General features: G+C 36.0%; 1 protein-coding gene across 4 annotated transcripts in view; it reads left to right on the forward strand.

Moving 5' to 3' along the window:
- The window catches only part of GOLM2 (golgi membrane protein 2), a 101,798-nt gene that overhangs the window by 53,708 nt on the left and 27,071 nt on the right, over positions 1-21,019 (forward strand). For 2 of the 4 annotated variants that reach the window (XM_068550697.1, XM_068550700.1), the window contains exons 7-8: positions 13,526-13,624; positions 14,567-14,737. In XM_068550697.1, the coding sequence (XP_068406798.1) occupies positions 13,526-13,624; positions 14,567-14,737 (270 nt within the window). The remainder of the gene's footprint in view (positions 1-13,525; positions 13,625-14,566; positions 14,738-21,019) is intronic. The other 2 variants (XM_068550699.1, XM_068550701.1) reach the window with 1 other exon arrangement.

The raw sequence follows: 21,019 nt of genomic DNA on the forward strand, positions 1-21,019 counted from the left end.
CTATTGATATAGCCTTTAGCTCAGAGCTTCTTTCCTCAGCCTTCTCCAGTCTACTAATAAACCCATCAAAGGCACTCTTCATTTCTGTTACAGTGTTTTTGATCTCTAGTATTTCTTTTTGATTCTTTCTAGGATTTCTGTCTCTGTACTTATATTGCCTATCTATTCTTGCATGCTGTCTGCTTTATCCATTAGAGTTCTTAGCATATTAATTACAGTTTTAAATTCCTGGTCTGTTAATTGCAACATTTCTGCTGTGTGTGGTTCTGAAGCTTACTCTCTCTTTTCAAATTGCATTTTTCGCCTTTCAGTGTGCCTTGTAATTTTTCCTTGATACCTTAACATGATATACCAGGGAAAAGAAACTGTTGTAAATAGGTCTTTAGTAATGTGGTGGTGAGGTGTGGGGGAGGGAAAGCATTCTGTAGTCTTATGTTAGGTCTCAGGCTTTTAGCGAGCCTGTCTCTGGACTCTGAACTTCACAAGTGTTTCTCAGTTTTTTTCCGACCCCCTTAGGTGAGACAGGGTGGCTAGAGTGGGCTGGAGTTGGGTATTTCCCTTCCCCAGGTCACTTAGACGCTGATAATGCCCTAGCAGGTTAGGCGCTGTTTAACTAGTTTCTGCGGAGGGCAGACAGAGAACTGAGGGCTTTGGTGTATTTCAAAAATGGTTCCTTTTGCCCTCCCCCTGCCCGAGGGGATGTTTCTCCGGTATTTACTATGGGAACCTAGTTGAGCTCCTGGAGATAAATTTCACAGCTTTGTGGGAGCCCCCTCTGTGACTGAGTCCCCCTAGAGTTTTAACTATGAGTTGCCCATACTGAGCCTCTGGCAATTAATTAGTTACAGTTCAGGTTTTGGTAACCTGGCACTGCCTTCTATGGCAGTTTCTGTTCATTAGTCTCTCCTGTAAGCCAAGACTCCCATATTTGCCTGTCTCTCTAATCATGGTGGTAGTAGTTTGACCTGTGTCCTACTCTTTCTTATGGGCCCAAGAAGAGTTGTTGATTTTTCAGACTGTTTAGCTTTTTTCTTGTTGTTAGGATAGAGTGGCAACTTCTGAGCTCCTTATATGCAGAACCAGAAACCAGAAGTCCTCTGGATTAATTTTTGAACCTCTTTGAACTGTTGGTGCTTTGCTTTGAAAATCATTGTTCATAACAGTTATCCTTAATTATTTAGAGAAGTGTTTTGAGTATAAAAATTATTTTGATATAGTCACTGGTGAAAAGAAACTTTGAGCTGTAGAGTCTAGTTAGACGCAAACGCAAAGGAAAGCCATGTTGTATCTTCGTACCTTGAGCTCCCAGTGTGGTCATGCCTTGCACATGGCAAGGTCCCAGTAAATGTGTATGGTCGAATTACCAGAATATCGTTAGCAGTGGGGCAATGGTCTCTAGAGTCAAACTGGTGGATTCAAACCATTGGCTCTATCTTTTAACAGGCATGGGATCATTTATTTGCCCTTATCCTTATCAGTGAAATAGGATAACAGTTTCAACCTCATAGGGTGGATGTGAGGTTTAAATGTAAAGCACCAAGAAGAGTGCCTGGCATATAGCCCGTGCTATATAAATCTTAGCTGCCGTTGTTATTACCATGATTATTTTATATTATTAGAAACATATTTTTATCTCCTTGTCACTCCTTTTACTGAGTATTGTCTTTTCTCCCTGAAGTAATCTGTGTCATAATTCTTAATGCCAGTACAAGTTCTGGTGTGTATGTGGGGTCCCTAATGACTCTATAGAGGCAATAATCCCACAGAGGAAGTAGAGGGAAGAACACATCCTTGTATTTTTTTTTCCATCCTTGTAATTTAAAAACAGACCCTTATGTGTTAATAGCAGTTTTGTTTACGATAGCCAAGACTGTACTAGAAACTATAGCAGAGCAGTGCTGAACTATCTTAAAATACAGCTCTGAAACAGTCAAGGGGTGTATAGCATGCGCCTATGGTTAGCATGATGCTTCAGCTTCTCAGCTTCCAAAGCCATAGAGCTAAACCTTAATGGGTTTTGTTTGTTTTTAATGTTGATTTGGAGCTAGCCACAAGATTTTACAAGAGTCTTGTAGTTTAACGCATTACCTTCTTGACCTGGATATTTTAGGCACCTGTGATGTTAGGCAGTTACATATTTATATAACTAGTTTTTAAACTTTTTTAGATTTAGAAACATTACAAACTTACAGAAAAGATAGAAAATAACATAATGAATAGTCAAGTATCCACTGCCCTTTAAAAAAAACACACAAAAATAATGTAACATTTTGCCACGTTAGTTTCAGATATTTCTGTTATTGATGTTATTGTTAAAGAAATAAAACATTACTGATAAACTGAAGCCTCCCTGTGTACCCTCCAGATCTCAATCCTGTCTCTTCTTCCCCAGAGGTAACTACTGTGCTGAGATTGGTGTGTATCCATTTCCATACATGTTTTTCGACTTTTACTGCACTTGTAAACATCTGTAAAACTGTAAAGTATTGTTTTGTTTGCTTTCTTAAACTTTAAATAAATGATGTCTTATTATGTATTAATGTATTATGCTATTGAGACTTACCTGCGTTATACCTGTGGCTTTTTAACAGTTATAATTATTTCACTGTATAAATATACCATAATTTATCTATTCATATATAATAAACAATTAGGCCACTTCCAGGTGTTTTTTGTTGTTGTTATTTCAAACAAATACTACAGTGGACATTCTCATATATATCTTCTTGTGCACCTGAGAGTCTCTGGATACTTCTAGTATTTGATTAGTACATTGAGATTAAAAGGTGAGCTTGTTGCTGACTAGAGGACAGGCCTAGAGATCTAGCTGTCCCACGTCCTACCCAGTCACTGAGGGTTGAGGAGACCAATAGCTCAACACACTGGTAATCTGTAAACAATTCCCAGCGCAGTGGTTGCAAAGCTATGCACAAGGATATGAACTTAAAAGTAGAATTCTTGCATTATAGAGTATCTTCAGCTTTACTATACTTGTATCAGTTTACACTTTTGCTAGTAATATATGACAGTTTTTGTTTATCCACATCCTCAACTAATATTTGGGTTTGCTATACTTTAAACTTTTTGCCAATCTGAAATGGTACCTTAAATTTGCCTTGGTATGAGTGACGTTAAACATCTCTTCATATGTTTATTGGCCATTTTTGTTGCCTTCTTCTGTGATTTGCCTGGTAATCATTTTTGCCCATTTTTCTATTGGATTGCTGGTATTTTCCTTATTGATTTTTAAGAGTTCCTTAATAGTATGTAATGCAAATACCTTTTCCATATCATGCATATCAACAGAGAGGAAAATTTTATTTCTTACTTGGAAACTTCTTTCTAGTTTTAAGATCTAGTCAATCTCAGTAAAAATTGCCTCTAATGATTTACTTTGGGGAAAACTTCATAAAGATTTTTATGTACCTAAGCAGTCAGAAGTTCTTTTATAATTAATAATTTATAAAGAAAAACTTTTTGGTTTTCTAAAAGTTTGGTTTTCTTTCTAGGTAGAGCTACTCTATTTATAAGATACTTAATTTTCTAGAACAGAAGATTTCTACCTTGGCCATATATTGGAATCACTGGGAAGTTAAAAAAAAAAAAAAACCCGATGCCTGAGTCCCACTCCAGAGATTTTTATATATTTGATCTGAGTTGCGGCTAGGGCTCTGAATGTTTAAATGCTTCTTAAGTGATTGTATTATGTAGCCAACCTAGAAAACCACTGCTCTCAGAGGATTCTCTAGATCTGCACTGCCTAATATCAATACATTAGCCGCTGGTCACATGTAGCTATTTAAATTCATTAAACTTAAATAAAACTAAAATTTCAGTTCCTTGGTCAAACTAGCCACACTTCAAGGGCTTAATAGTCACCGTGGCTACTGGCTGTTGTATTGGACAGCACAGATATAGAATGTTTCCATCATTGCAGAAAGTCCTATTGGATAGTGCTGCTTTAATTGAAACTGGTAATAGGGTTTGTTTCTGGGGAAGAAGACTGAGGATAGAGATGAAAAGGGGACTTTTCATTATATAACCTTTTGAATGTTGGTTTCAAAATTTTATAAGGTAATTTTATTAAATACCTATTCAAAAATAAATATTTTTTAAAAAATTAAAGAGAGATCATTACAGTGATATTTGAGAGGAGAAAAAAGAAGATTATGTTTTAAAGAAGCAGTGTAGTTAATCTTTTTTGGGGGGGCAAAGATTCTTTAAAGTTTAGAGCTTTTAGAGGAAAAATTATCTAAATTTATAAAAATAAACATTAAAATATTTTAACAAATTAAATCATTGTAAATAGACTTTTAGGCATCTTGTAAAACAGAAATTGGCAAACTACAGCTTGGTTGCCTGTTTTAATAAATAGTTTTACTGAAACATTACCATGCTCATTTGTTGTGTATTGTCAATGACTGCTTTTGTGCCAGAACAGCAGAGTTGAGTATGGACTACAAGCTTAAAATATTCACTATCTAGCCCTTTAAGAAAAAGTTTTCAAAGATCCCTGTTATAGGAGAAACAAATCAGGTAAAATTGGGCATTTTTTATTGTTGTAGGGGAGAAATACTAGCACAATATCAAATTGTACATATTCCTGGAAACTGCTACTAAAGGTACATAATTACATAAACTTCTAATGATACATTTGGTTTATAATTGAAAGACATTTCTTTCACTGTCATATTTTATGGGGCCACAATTTATATTGGCCACAATTAAGAAAAAAGGAATCAAAATAGTCTTGAACCAGCAAGTATCATCCAGGGAGAATAGGATAGAATAGGACTCAGTGAGTTTGAGGGTTTAATTGGTGCCTGTTTCTCTCACTTTCTAAAAACTATACTTCTAAAATATTGTGTTTTAGTGGTTATTCTAGGGATTACTATATGAATCCTATATGTATCATGGTATACTTAGAAATAGTATTGTACTACTTCATGTAAAATGTTAGAACCTTACAGAGATATAATTCCATTTACTTTGCCTCATTCTTTGTGCGGTTGTTATCATATATGATATTTCTATATGTTAAAAATCCCAGTGTTTTCATTATTACTTTGGTTTAAAAAACCTGTAAGGGCTTCCCTGGTGGTGCAGTGGTTAAGAATCTGCCTGCCAATGCAGGGGACATGGGTTCGAGCCCTGGTCCGGGAAGATCCCACACGCCGCGGAGCAACTAAGCCCGTGCACAACAACTACTGAGCCTGTGCTCTAGAGCCCGCGAGCCACAACTACTGAAACCCGCATGCCTAGAGCCCTTGCTCTGCAACAAGAGAAGCCACCGCAATGAGAAACCCGCGCACTGCAACAAAGAGTAGCCCCCACTCGCTGCAACTAGAGAAAAGCCCGCGCGCAGCAACAAAGACCTAAGGCAGCCAAAATTATAAATAAGTAAGTTTAAAAAAAAAAAACCTTTTAAGAAAATGGGAGAAGAAAATATTATGGTCTCTTATATTTACCACATACATACTTTCTTTATATGCTTAGTAACTTTATCGTGACTGTATGAATGGATTTTGTTGTCTTCTTTTAAAGGGTGCTGAGTTTTGTTCTTGCAGACAGTTAAATTACTGGTGGATCTTCTTGATTCTGTTAGGCTTGGTTTTATGCTTTTTTTGGGCAGGTCAATGTTGATTTTGTTCTTAGTCTGAGGACATGGCCCTTAACTCTAAGGTGTGATCCCTACTTTTAAAGTAGAGTTTTAGCATTTCATTTGAATGCCCAAGATGCTCAGTGAAGATTCTGTACTGTGGGCCAGAGATCCAGTTGTCTCCAAGTGCTACATGACCTCTGTTTTTTTTTGTTCAGCTCTCAGCCCTGCAGTAGGTGCTGTGTGTTAGGCCCCACAGAGTTTCATCCTATGTATACACAGCCCAGGTCTTGGCCAGAGACCCAAGGGGAATATCCATGCAGATTTCTGTCCCCCATTTCACACAGCTCCTTTTTCTATAGTATTCTGTCCTACAAATTCCAGCCACCTCAGCAGCCCAATCTGCTTCCTCTGCTCACTGAGACTGTTCATCTCATGTATATCGCTTCTTTCAAGAATTGGTCTTGTACTCTGGTTGTCCAATGCTTTATCTATTTTGTCCATATTAAAAATTGTTTAGGATGTGAGAGAGGGTAAGTCCAGTACTGGTTATTATGTCATGGCTAGCACTGGAAGTCCATGTTATTCTTTTTAAATTATATAAATGGATTTTTAAGTATGAAGGAATTTCAGTTCACAGACCAGGTCTTAGGAGCCATATGAGAACATCATTTTAATAGTCTCTATAGACATGTACCTATATTTCTTAGAGGGCTGAGATGGCTCCACTGGTCAATATTTGAGCAGCTACAAGCATGTTACATCTGTTTATGTATGCAGAACAAAATAACATAAGAATGTTACATCATTGTTTTGTATTGAGTGTTCATGCTTCTGAATGATTACTATTTTAATGGGTAATTACTGATCAGAGTTTCGTGAACTTCCAAAAACATTACTATAAGTAAACATTCATCAGGATTCCTAAGTGTGAGCAAACTGTGTAATCAGGAGGCTCAATAAATTGGTTAGGGCTGGTAGTTTTACATTTAAATGTTTTTGTTTCCTCAACCTGAATCTTGGATTCTTTTTTCATTTTAGTGATAAATGCTTAACTTTGACAACTCTAAATACTTAGTATATGTTGAACACCTACTATTTTCTACGCATCTATCATAATCTATTAGCAAATGTTCTCACTTATTCCCCACATTGATCATGCAGGGCAGATGGCATTATCCCTGTTTTTCAGATGAAGACTGAGGCTTCAAGAAATTAGGCACTAAAGTCTTACAGTTAATAAATTACAGAGCCATGATTTGAGCCCTGGTCTGACTCTAAAGCCCATGGTTTTTATTCTGTCTTTTATTCTCTTAGCTGTGCAACAGAACCACCTTTGGAGCTTTTAATAAATACAGATACCTAGGTACCATCCCGATATTCAGTATGTCCGGGGTGGTATCTGTAAAACTGAAGTGTTGCCAGATTTGAGCACCACTGTTTACTAGTGCCATATTCCTTCTCCATCGTCACAGGCACTGGATTGTGAAGCCCTGTAAGGCAGAAAACTAGGAATGTGAACATTTTAAAGATTGTAGCTGTCACTGAAATAAGAAAATGAGAGTGAAAGGCAAGGATACTTCTTTTTTGGTTCTCAGGGTAAGGGCTGCAGCTGAGGGCTAATAGAGAAGTTGAGGAGGATTAACCCTAAACTTCCTGTTACCTTTTGTAAGCATATCAGCCAGGTTCTTCAGAAATGACTACTTTGAATTTTTAAGTCAAGTGAGAGGTATGTCTCATCTCTACTGTCATGAGTTTCAGTTCCTCATCTGTGAAAGGGGATATCTATCTCAAATAGATTTGAGAGTGACATGAGATTATGGCCTGGTTCATACTAAGTATTCAGAAAGTGGGAGCTACTATTATTATAATTAGTACTATTACTGCTTCCTTTGGAATTACCAGTTTAGTACCAGCCCTCAGCCCCCTAACTACCTATCCTAACATTTTTTATTGTTCATTGTCTCTAATATGGCCCCTTCTCTCCTCTCTGACATCATTTCTATGCTTTCCCCTCACTGCTTTCTTTGCATTTCCTCAGATATGCTGTGCATGTTCCTGTCTCAAGGCCTTTGTACTTACTGGTCTCTGCCTGAATAGTCTTCCTCCACATTTCATTCATACCTCTGCTCAAATATGTCTTCTTCAGAAATGCCTCCCCTGACCAACCAACTAAAATAGAATGTCCCACTACTCTCTATCACACGTCCCTATTTTACTTTATGCATAACATTTTCACTCTGACATTTATATTATATTCTGTACATACTTTTTTTTAAGTAGCATTTAATTAATTTATTTATTTATTGAAGTGTGGTTGATTTACAATATTATATTAGTTTCAAGTGTAAAGTAGCATTTTAATACAATAGAAATAAATAAAGGGCTGATTGGATCTGGTGAATATAGTTAAAAATGTATTGCCTTTAACATGAAAAGATGCTCAACATCACCAGTCATTAGAGAAATGCAAATCAAAACCACAATGAGGTATCACCCCACACCGGTCAGAACGGCCATCATCAAAAAGTCTACAAACAACAAACGCTGAAGAAGGTGTGGAGAAAAGGGGACCCTCCTATGCTGTTGGTGGGAATGTAAATTGGTACAGCCACTTTGGAGAACAGTATGGAGGTTCCCCCAAAAACCAAAACTAGAGCTACCATACAATCCAGCAATCCCACTCCTGGGCACACACCCAGAGAAAAACATGGTTCAAAAGGATACATGCACCCCAGTGTTCACTGCAGCACCATTCACAACAGCCAAGACATGGAAGCAACCCAAATGTCCACTGACAGACGAATGGACAAAGAAGATGCAGTACATACCAATGGAATATTATTCAGCCATTAAAAAGAAAGAAATAATACCATTTGCAGTAACATGGATGGACCCAGAGACTATCATACTAAGTGAAGCAACTCAGGCATGGAGAGACAAATATCATATATCGCTTATATGTGGAATCTGCTAGTGTTGGAGGGTCTCCTGCAGAGGTGGGGGGCTGCCGTGGCTCACCGTGAGGACAAGGAAACCGGCAGTAGAAGTTCCGGGAAGCACCCCCCAGCGTGAGCCCTCCCAGAGTCCGCAACCAGCCCCACCAAAGAGCCCAGGCAGGCTCCAGTGTTGGGTCACCCCATATACATACTTTTTTTTTTTTTTAAACATCTTTATTGAAGTATAATTGCTTTACAATGGTGTGTTAGTTTCTGCTTTATAACAAAGTGAATCAGTTATACATATACATATGTTCCCATATCTCTTCCCTCTTGCATCTCCCTCCCTCCCACCCTCCTCATCCCACCCCTCTAGGTGGTCACAAAGCACCGAGCTGATCTCCCTGTGCTATGCGTCTGCTTTTTAATTTACTTGTTGTTATATAACTTGGTCTGTTCTGTCCACCGCTGAATCTCCAGCTTTTTAGAACAGTGCTTAGCATATAGTACGTGCTTAATAAGTATTGCTGAAAGATTGAATTTCCAAATTTGATAGCTCTCCTTTATAAAAAAGACAAAACCCAGTATCATAGTGGTAGGATAAAAGCTATGTGCTCTAGTGTATCCGGTATTTTGTCTTTATGTTAAATAGGTTTTACCATTTTATGTTTGGTAATTTTCCTTAATAATGGCTTTATCAATGATATATATTTTAACAGCCTAGTTATTAATGATATTATCTGACAGCAGCATGCTATTCTCTGTTGACTTGTAGGTTTTCCCCTGGCTCTCAGTGGTCGTCAATGGAGAGGACCTGAGTAAAATATATCACAAATCATAACTTTAATATCATACATAATTGTTTGCATTCTTTTCAGTGTCTAATTCTTTCCCAGACTTCAGTTGTCTTTGAGCTCACATTTATTTAGTTTCTCTTAATTTGTTTAAGAAGTACACATAGTCATTGACCTAGTGTTTAGTACTTCCCTGAGAATTCACTCTATCATGTAGTTACAAAAATGCTCACCATAAAATTATTTATAATGATAAATTGAAAACCATATAAATGTTATAGGTAAGCTTATTAGTTCATTAAATGTGTTCTATCCATAAATGTGATATGTAGTCATTAAAAAAGATAGTGTTGAGCTGTTTTTATTAACATATACATATATCTATGATTTTTTTTTTTTTTTTGGCCGCGCCATGTGGCTTGTGGGATCTTAGTTCCCCAACCAGGGATTGAACCTGGGCCCTCAGCAATGAAAGTGCAGAGTCCTAACCACTGGGCTGCCAGGGAATTCCCAATATACCTATGATTTTTTTAATGAGAAAAGCAGGTTACAAGGAAGCACATACAATATAATCTCATTTTTGTGGAGGAAAAGTTAGATACTTGTATATGTATAGAAAAAAAGTCTGAAGAATCCTATCCAAAATTGGAGAGCAAGATTAGCAGTCTTAGTTTGTGTCCAAGTCCAGTAGTAATTTTCCGGATCTTCATTTGTTTTGGTACCACTAACTGTAACTATTAATTCTGGCCCCTGGGAAAGCCTCTGTCTTGTCCTGGATATAAATAAATCACCTCTCACCTTAGTTCAACAGAAAAAAAAGGCTGGAGTTTTTTTTAAAGGATCTTTTCTAGGAAAATAAACAAAAAGTCACAATGAAAGCATAGAAACCAAAGTGTTTACAGAACACACATTACTTTTTCCTAAGTAGTAAAAGTCTATCCACCAGCTAGCTTAGCTGATGCAGTTTATGGCACTCTAAAGTCCTTGTGGCAATTCTTTACCCAGATCTTTCTAGCCAAACCTAGTAAGTTGGAAGTTTTGATTCAGTACTACCATTTAGGAATGTTGTAGAAGAAAATGGGATGGCATAGAAAAATGTTTATAAAATATTAAATAAAAAATCAGATTATAAAATAGTATATATGATGGTATCCTAATTTTGTGTAAGGTATATGGTGTAATGTACAGAAAAAAACAAACAAAACAGATAATCTTGAAATGGTAGCAGTGGTTATCTTTAAGTGGTGGAATTACAGCTCATTTTAAATTTCTTTCTGCTTCTCTATTTTTCTAAATTTTTACAGAAATGTAGTAATTCACGTCAAACTTATAAGGCTTCATATTACCACAGTCACGTCCTCAGGTTCCTCCTTGGTGGATTCAACCAGCCTCAGATTGTATACTATATTTGCACTCCGTGGTTGTTTGAATCCTCAGATGCAGAACCATGGATAAGGAGGACTGACTAAGGGACTTGAGCATGCGGGTAGGGTGGGGTGTCCTGGAACCAGTCCCCCATGCATGTCAAGGCTTGACTGTATAGTTTCTACTACAGACACGCCGTGTTTTATTGTGCTTAGCTTTACAGTACTTCACAGATCGTGTTTTTTACAAATTGAAGGTTTGTGGCAATCCTGTGTCAAGCAAATCTATCAGTGCCGTTTTCCCAACAACATTTGCTCTTTTCATTGTCTCTGTGTCACATTTCGGTAATTCTGGCAATATTTCAAACCTTCCACCAGCAAAAAGATTACGACTTGCTAAAGGCTCAGGTAATGTTTAGTATTTTTTAACAGTGAAGTATTTTTAAATTAAGGTGTATACATTGGTTTTTTAGATGTAATGCTACTGTACACTTAATAGACTACTGTATAGTGTAAACATAATTTTTATATGCACTGGGAAACCAAAAAAATGCATGCAACTCGCTTTATCGTGATATTCACTTTATTGCAGTGGTCTAGAACTGAACCTGCAATATCAAAGGTATGCCTGTATATCAGTTCTAAACTCCTCTGGATGTTTTATAAAGGCTCTTTCTTTTTTTCTTTTTGGCTGCACCACATGGCATGTGGGATCTTAGTTGCCCAACCAGGGATCGAACCCGTATATAAAGGCTCTTTTTAATCCAGCTTTTTCTACCTATCTAAATCTTCATAGTTTTGCCTCTGAATAGTCACCTTGTTCTTGGGCAGGAGGCATTATTAAATAAAGCTAAGAACATGTACGATCACTTCTTTTTTTTTTTTTTTTAATTATAAAGACAGCTTTCCATCTTTTTTTTAATTTATTTTTTATTTATTTTTTAATTTTTATTTTATGGCTGTGTTGGGTCTTCGTTTCTGTGCGAGGGCTTTCTCTAGTTGCGGCAAGTGGGGACCACTCTTCATCGCGGTGGGCGGGCCTCTCACCATCGCGGCCTCTCTTGTTGCGGAACACAGGCTCCAGACGCGCAGGCTCAGCAATTGTGGCTCACGGGCCTAGTCGCTCCGCGGCATGTGGGATCTTCCCAGACCAGGGCTCGAACCCGTGTCCCCTGCATTGGCAGGCAGATTCTCAACCACTGTGCCACCAGGGAAACCCTGATCACTTCTTGTTTAGTATTGAAAGTACCCTCTCTTGTCTTTTGGTTTATATAGTGCTGGAGCTAGCTAGGGTCCAACAGTGATCCACAAATTTGTACATTGTGACTGACTTCTCTTTCCAGTGTATCTACCAGATGCTTAGTTGTCCTCAGAGTCTGTTAGCAAATCAAAATGGTGTTAAACCTGGGAAAGTACTGCTCTTTAAAGATGTTAGCTGATTGTTGTTATTTAGCTGTCTATTATGTGCAGTGGTGGGTGTTGGGCATTGCAGCTGGCAATATGAACAAGGAAATGGGGGAACACAGTAAGATATAGAAAACCTCAACTTTCTGTAAATTTGAATGGGTTGCTTTCTTACAGTGAATTTTAAAGTTCTTGGGTCCTTAAGTTTAGAAATCTATATAATAATAAATGAAATACAGTCACCGAAATAAACTTTGAGGATTATAAAAATAACCCAAGTATACTAGTTAGGACCGACGAGGCTGTTATGTATTAACAAATAATCCCCAAATTGCAATTGCTTAAAGCAATAAAGTTTCATTTATTGTTCACATTACAGACTGATGCAGGTTGCATGTTTCTCTTTGCAGCTCTCTCTAAGCAGTGTCCTCTTCCATTATTTGATGCCACCATCTTCATATGTAGCCTCCTAATTTGTGACAGAAGGGAAGAGAGATTGTAGGTGATTTGCACAGAAGATTTTATTGGCATAGTTGGAAGTGGCTCATTCAGTTTCACTTACATTCTTATGGTTAGAAACCAGTTTCGTGGCACATAAAAGTAAGGAAGGCTGATCTTCCTCTGTGCCTAGGAAAAATATGAAATGGGGTCACAAAGCATCGTGTCTGCCACACCAAAGTTTTAGAAGAATAAAATGTGCCACTAACCATATCTTATAGATGGGCTCTCTGTTTTTTTTCTCTTTATCTGTTTGCCTTCTCTCTAGTTTCCTTCTTGCTCTCTGCCTTTCTGTCACATTAAGCTGCCCAAGGTTGCAGTGGAGTGAGTGAAAAATGATCTCTTTCCCTATTGCCTTTATTTCTTAAGGGAGAAGAAAGTCCCAACTGTAAGTAAGTACATCTTGCTAGTAAAGCTTTTTGTACAAAACTTTAAACTTCCCTCTTCAAAAATAAAATCTGAACTTGTTGAATCAATCATATTTAGTTTTTATTTAAAATCTGAGCAACTTAGAGTAGCATATTCTCATAGCTTTGCCTAATCTATAAATGTTAATTTTTATTTATACTATCCATATAAAAAGGTCTCACTGTATCTGAAGAGATTCATTTCTTTATTCATTCATCAAATTTTAGTTGAGCTCCTGTTATATGCCAGGCACTATTCTAGGTATTGGGGATATAGTGATGAACAAGACAGAATTCCTATCTTGTATTCTGGTCAAATTTATTGATCATCAAGATCTGTGATGGATGGTGCAATGTATCAATTAGTAACCATAAATTAATTAGTTAACATACCAACTATAAGGATTACAAAATTAGAGTAAGCATCATAGGATTAGTGCAATGTAAACAGATTCATGGTGGTTGGTATTTAGAAACCATAATATCACAGGGAATAATATGGATCTGTTTTTTCTTTTAGCTTTAAAGAAACCCCCTGTTTCCTTTTCTCAATATGAAAGTCATCAGGTAATCTCCCATCTTCCAACTGGACAACCTCTCTCCCCAAATATGGTTCCAGGTATGAAGTCTTATTCTTAAAATTCCATTTGAAAATCAATTTTCTGGTCATGTATTGTTACATAGTGAATAAAACATGTCATTTAGCAGCACAGTGAAGTATCATTCATTATTCTAGTTAACTTTGTATATTATCAAATGACTGATAAAAGCTCAGGGGGAAATCATTACAAAATGAACTTTGTCTAATGGACTGTTAAGAGTGGAAGAATTATTTGTTCTGCCACTCTGGACTACATTCCCTTTCATCACTACCAGTATATATGTATTTACCTTCTCCAAAATGTGTTCAAGTTTATCTCACAGAGGTCTTCTATAAAATGAGATCCGCCTGTATTAAACTCCCTACTCTGTACTTATCTGTGTGTTTTCTACTGAATACCTACTCAATTTTACAGAAATGTTCCCCTAAAATGAGAATTGATGTGATTAAAATTAATTGTAATAAAAATCTAAATCGAGGCTTTGATGAGTTAAAAAGGGAGGTGGGGGAAAGAAAAGTTATATCCAGGGGATACTAATGAGAAAGAATCAAGAGTTAACAGTTGTGTTGCTGTGTAGATGAAAATGACTTCAAGACTAGAAATTCTAAAAGCCTTATTGGATTTTGGAGATTTCAGACAGCAATATAGAATTTGGAGGGAAGAAAAGTTACAGGTATCACTGCCATTTTAATCTTCGGGTTTCTACTATTGATATATATTCCATTGATGAATAGGTTTATAATCAATACTAAAGATACCCACCTGGGAATGATTAGTAAACTTCACACAACTAAAATCACATTGGTTATGAGATTTGATTAAAGAAATAAAATAAAGCTTTAAAAAAAAGCTACCTGACTACCCAGTATCAGATAACAGTGTGTCTTACCTTTTCTCAAGTAGGTCTTATGAAATTCTTCTGCAAAATATGACCTTAATTTGATGTTTTTATGCCATAGATTCTCATGTAAACCACAATGGAAACCCCAGAACTTCAAAACAGAACCCTTCCAATCCTCTTCAACATTTAATTCCAGGCCCTAACTTGGAGAGTGAACCCAGAATTCAAGCAGATATTCTAAAGCAGGCTACCAAGGATCGAGCCGGTGATCTCCATAAATTGAAGCAAAGTAAGAATCAGTTGATGAATATTATGCTGAAAAGATTTCTTTAAATATATTTATTTACAAGTCTCAATTAAGGTCTTCATTATTATAATCTCTAACTAATGGATGTATAGTGAAGTTATATACATATAAAGAGAAAGTATGACAGTTGTAAAATTTAAAAGAAAAGTAGGTTTTAAATGGATAGAGATATTTTAAAGAACACTTTCAAAAACTTCTCTTGTTCTGCAGTGTTAAAAAATAAATTTCAGGTGAGTTGATTTTAAAAAATGCTATTAGTTCTTATGAATGTAAAATTTTTCTGAGAAGTGAGAGAAGATATATTTTGTTAGGCTAACATATGAAAACTTTGATTAGAAAGGAGGGAAGATAAAGAGTTTTGAAAAATGAGTTCTGGAAGAAATAAAGACTGCCATGGTAGAAAGTTCAATGCTGTTTCCTTTTCCATTCCCTCCAATTGCAATTTGCTTCATTTAGGTGTTAGAAGTGAAAGAAGTTGAACAAATTCATAGTACTGTGTAATAATGTTTGACTGCTTAATTGTTTCAGAGGTATTGATTATGATAAATGGACAATACCTGTTAATCTGCATAATTTTCTAATTGGTAGATTTTCAAGATGTATAAGAAAAAATTCTGGTAGTAGACAGAATTGGGGACAGGACAGCGGCTCTTAGACCAGCTCTCTTAAACTGTACTTTTCACTGCTTCTGCTTTTTAAGGCTTCTTCCCTTCAACTTCTGAATAGACAGAATGTCTGAAAGCTCCAGTTTGCTTTTGTTTACTTTTAATGATGGCTTCTATGGCAACAACTCTTCAGAGCAGTGTTTAGGCCTTTACTTGTACACAGGTTGTTTGTACTGTGATAACTGCACAGTGTTACATTTTTAATTGGTCTTATGACAGTTATTCGTATTTCTGCATCTATATGAATGTATAGTTTGTGTACATTTAATTGACTTTCCTTCATTGACATTTTAAAGCATATCCATGTATCTTGACTGAAGTATTATATAAAAAATGTTTTTATTTACAAAAATATGGTTAACATTTTAAATACAGTGAAAAAATATTTCCTCCAAATCTTGTTGGGGAATTGGCTTCAAAACTTTTATCTCAACAAAAAGAGGTTTATAATAAGGTCAGAATCTTACTAAGATAAAATATCTTAATTTGATCACAAGATTTTCTTCTACGTATAGTTTATTCTATAAAAATTGTTATTGTTGTCTTACCTCTCTTTTTTTTAACCAGTCTTTGGGTAAAGAATGTGATTGGAAAATGATCACCAGGAAATTATTACTTTACACAATTTTTTGTTTTTTTTGGCTGTGCCGTGTGGCATGTAGGTTCCTAGTTCCCCAACCAGGGATCAAACCTGTGCCCCCTGCAGTGGGAGCATGGAGTCCTAACCACTGGACCACCAGGGAATTTCCTACAATTTATTTTTAAAAGAGCCTATTGAGTTTTAAAATCTTACTCCGAATTCTTTTCAATGTATATATAGAGTTGAAATCAATGTGAGCACTATTTTGTGATTTACTTTGGCATTATTTCTTACATGCATTTTAACCTATCAAATAGTTATGTAGTTGTCATTTAAAAATATACATATATACATATACACACACGTAGACATATGCATATATTCCATTGTGTTTAGGCAATAATAGTAGTTCATTTAGCTCTACTCTTTGATTATTTAAATTATTTCGTATTTTCTTATGTTAGATGTCATGATTATGAATATCTTTTTTTCAAATTATTTCCTGCTTCTCCTACTTTGGGTGTTCCTTTAAAAGTGTAGTCCCCTAACTGAATTTATTAGGTCAAAGTACTTGACTAACTTTATAGCTCCTGTTACATGATGTCAGATTGTTCTCTAGGACAGTTTCACAATGTCACTAGAGATGTTTACATTTATTTATTTCCCTAAGGCCTGGCCACATTTGCTTTTTAACTCTTTTGTAAGGCATTTAGAATATAATGATTCCTTAAGGGTGTTTTAATAGGCATTTACTTTCTGGTGGCCTGTCCATTTTTATGTGAGGAATTATACTATAATTATATCTTGGTATATAATCTGTGCATCAGTTTTGACCACTGAGCCTGATAACTTTGGAGATTGATCCTATACCTTTCTGTCAAATCTTTATCAATAATTCAGATGCTAACCTTTGATAAATTAACTTTACTACAGTTTCCTCTTCTGCCTTTTGTGATATGAGACTTTATTATATCATGCAAATGATTTTTTTAGAAATTAAAAATAAGTTTAAAATTGTGGTAAAATACATATAAAATTCACCAAAGTGCACAATTCAGCAGTATTTAGTACATTTATGATGTTGTGCAATCATTACAACTGTCTAGTTCCAGAAAGTATTCATCACTACAAAAGAAAACCCTGTACCCATTAAGCAGTCACTCCCCATTTTCTCCTACCCACAGTCCTTGGCAATGACTAACCTATTTTCTGACTCTATGGATTCACCTGGAATCCTGGATATTTCATGTAAATGGAATCATACAATATGTAGCCTTTTGTGTCTGGCTTCTTTTTCTTAGCGTACTGTTTTCAGAGTTCAGCCATGTTGTCACAGGTATCAGTACTTTATTCCTCTTTTGGCTGGATAATATTCAGTTGTATGAATACATTTTGTTTATCCATTCATCTGTAGATAGGCATTTGGATTGTTTCCACTTTTTGGCTATTGTGAATAGTGCTGCGATGAACATTCATTTACAAGCTTTTGTTGAACACTTGTTTTCAATCCTTTAAGTGTATACCTAGATGTAGAATTGATGGGTTATATGGTAATTCTATGTTTAGCTTTATAGGAAAGTGCCAAACTATTTTCCACAGCAGCTGCACCATTTTACGGTTCCATCAGCAATGCACGAGAGTTCCAGTTTCTCGACATCCCTGTCAACAGTATCAGTATTTTCCACTGTTGCTGTTGTTTTTACTGTTGCCATCCTAGCGCGTGTGAAGTGGTATCTCATTGTGATTTTCATTTGCATTTCCCTAATGGCTAATGACATTGAGCATCTTTTCATGTACTTGTTGGCCATTTGTATATCTTCTTTAGAGAAATGTATATTCAAGTCCTTTGCCCATTTTAAAATTGGGTTGTTTGTCTTTGCTGTTGAGTTTTAAGCATTATTTGTGTATTCTGAATACTAGACCCTCATCAGATGTATGATATGCAAATATTTTTACCCATTCTATCATTTGTTTTTTCACTCTCTGATAGTGTCCCATGATGCAAGTTTTCAATTTTGATGAAGTCCAATTTATCTATTTTTCTTTTGTTGTTCATGCTTTTGGTGTCATATCTAAGAAACCTTTGCCAAATCAAAAAGGTCGTGTTTTCTTCTAAGAACCTCATAGTTTTCGCTCTTTTTTTAACTTGAGGTGTAATTGATTAAAATATTATATTAGTTTCAGGTGTACAACATAATGATTCAGTGTTTGTATACATTGCAAAATGGTCACAACAATAATAGTTTTAGCTCTTATATGTAAGTTTTTGATCTATTTTAAGTTAATATTTATATACAGTATGAGGTAAGGATCCAACTATATTCTTCTGTGCATCGGTATTCAGTTGTCCTAGCACTATTTGTTGAAGACACCTTCTTTCTCCATTGAACAGTCTTGGTATCCTTGTTGAAAATCAGTTGACCACACACATGTGGGTTTATTCTGGATTCTTAATTCTGTTCCATTGAGACCAGATGCCAGGAGCACACTGTTTTGATTACTGTCACTTTGTAGTAAGTTTTGAAATTGGGAAGTGTGAGTCTTCCAACTTTGCCCTTCTTTATAAGATTATTTTGACTGTTTGGCGTCTCTTACAATTCCATGTGAATTTTAGGATCTGCTTGTCTATTTCTACTAAAGAGACAGTTGGGATTTTAATAGGAATTACATTAAATCTTTAGATTGCTTTGGGGAGTATTATCATTTGAACAATATTAGGTCTTCCAATCCATGAAGATGGGATGTCTTTCCATTTATTTAGGGTACCTTTAATTTTCTTCAGCAGTTTTTGTAGTTTTCAGTGTACAAGTCTTTCGCCTCCTTGGTTAAATTTATTCCTAAACATTTAATTATTTTTTATGTTATTGTAAATCAAATTGTTCTCTTAATTTCCTTTTCAGATTGTTCATTGCTAGTGCATAGAAATATGACTGATTTATTTGTTTCCTTGGCTTTTGGTTTTAAAAATTTTAATGCAAATGTCTAAGAATATGCTAATATTTGGGTTCATCTTAGAATGGTATTTTATTTTCACTCTTTTAGAAATAATAGTGTTTTTAAATATACTGTAAAAATATACCTATGTCATATACATTAGCATATACATAAACATATGTGTATATATATATATATATAAAAAGTCAATATTTTGAATATGATTCAAAAATTTTATGAGTATTTTACATCAACTACATTTTTTTTTCTTTTTACCTTTTGACGTCCCTTCACCCATTTCTCCCATGTCCCCACCCCCAACCTCTGCCAACCACCAATCTGTTCTCTGTATCTATGAGCTTGATTTTTTTTTTTTTTTCTTTTTGGCTGCAGTGGGTCTTTGTTGCTGTGGGCTTTCTCTAATTGTGGCAAGCGGGGGCTACTCTTCGTTGCGGCATGCGGGCTTCTCATTGCAGTGGCTTCTCTTGTTGCGGACCACGGGCTCTAGACACACGAGCTTCAGTAGTTGCAGCACATGGGCTCAGTAGTTGCGGCACGTGGGCCCTAGAGCACGCAGGACTCAGTAGTTGCGGCACGCGGGCTTGCGGGCTGGGCTCTAGGGCACGCAGGCTTCAGTAGTTGTGGCTTGTGGGCTCTAGAGCACAAGCTCAGTAGTTGTAGCTCACGGGCTTAGTTGCTTCATGGCATATGGGATCTTCCCGGACCAGGGATCAAACCTATGTCCCCTGCATTGGCAGGCGGATTCTTAACCACTGTGCCACCAGGGAAGTCCCTATGAGCTTGATTTTTATTTGTTTGTTTTACTTTTTCTTAGATTCTACATATAAAAGAGATCATATGGTACTTACTTATTTCACTTGGCATAATACCATCAAGGTTCAACCATGTTGTTGCAAATAGCAAGATTTCATTCCTTTTTGTTGCTAAATAATATTTCATTGCATATATATACCACACTTTCTTTGTCCATTCATCCACCAATGGACACTTAGGTTGTTGCCATATCTTGGCTATTGTAAATAATGCTGCAGTGAACATGGGGGTACCTGTTTCAAGTTAGTGTTTTCATTTTCTTCAGATAAATACCCAAAATGGAATTTCTGGATCATATGGTAATTATATTTTTAATTTTTTGAGGAACCTTCATACTGTTTTCTGTAGTGGTTGCACCAATTTACATTACAAAGAGCATAAGCGTTCCCTTTCCTCCACATTTCTCCAATTATGACTGATTTTTATTTGTTGATCTTGTATCCTGCAATTTAGCTGAATTTAACACAATAGGTTTTTATTTGTGTATATTCCAGCATATCCATCTTGACTCTTATGACAACTTTCATTTCTTTTATTGAAAATCATCTGTCCTTTTTCTGGCCGTAAATATACTACTCAATTTTCATTTATTTTTTTTTTTACCATGAATGGATTATTTGACCTCTTTGGAATATTCAGTGATCCAAATTTAGTTTTCTCTATCTTGATAACCACTTGTCCCAGGATTATTATTTATTTTCCCTTTGTGATATTTACTTCTGGTTTATCTTGTACACCCATAAACTCACATTAACTTATTTCACTATTTTTATCTCTCTCTAGAATTTCCATTTTTTTCCATTTCTTGTCTTTATCTGTAGCATATGGTATGATTCTGATACCAATTCCAATGTGTGTGGGTTTTTCCCACACCACTAAGCAATTCTCTAACACCAGCTGGGTATCTACAGTTTAACTCAATTCTGACACTATCTACCTGGAGATAGCCTCAGATCTCACAGGTTAAGGGCTCAGTCCTCCCCCACTTCAGATGCCAATTACAAGTCCAGATTGTTGCCTATATTTCTGACTGACTGGATGAAGATCTAAGGTACCAACAGCCCCTTCCTTGGGTGCAGTTAATTTGCTGGAGCAGCTTGCAGAACTCGGAGAAACATTTTACTTACTAGATTACCAGCTTATAAAAAATATAACTCAGGAGGAGCCATATGGAAGAGTTGCATAGGACAGCACAGAGCTTCCATGCCTGTTCCAAGCATGCTAATCTCCCCAAATCTCCATGGGTTTTTA

This window comes from Eschrichtius robustus, chromosome 1 (genome assembly GCF_028021215.1).
Source record: "Eschrichtius robustus isolate mEscRob2 chromosome 1, mEscRob2.pri, whole genome shotgun sequence".
In the NCBI taxonomy this organism is placed as follows: domain Eukaryota; kingdom Metazoa; phylum Chordata; class Mammalia; order Artiodactyla; family Eschrichtiidae; genus Eschrichtius; species Eschrichtius robustus.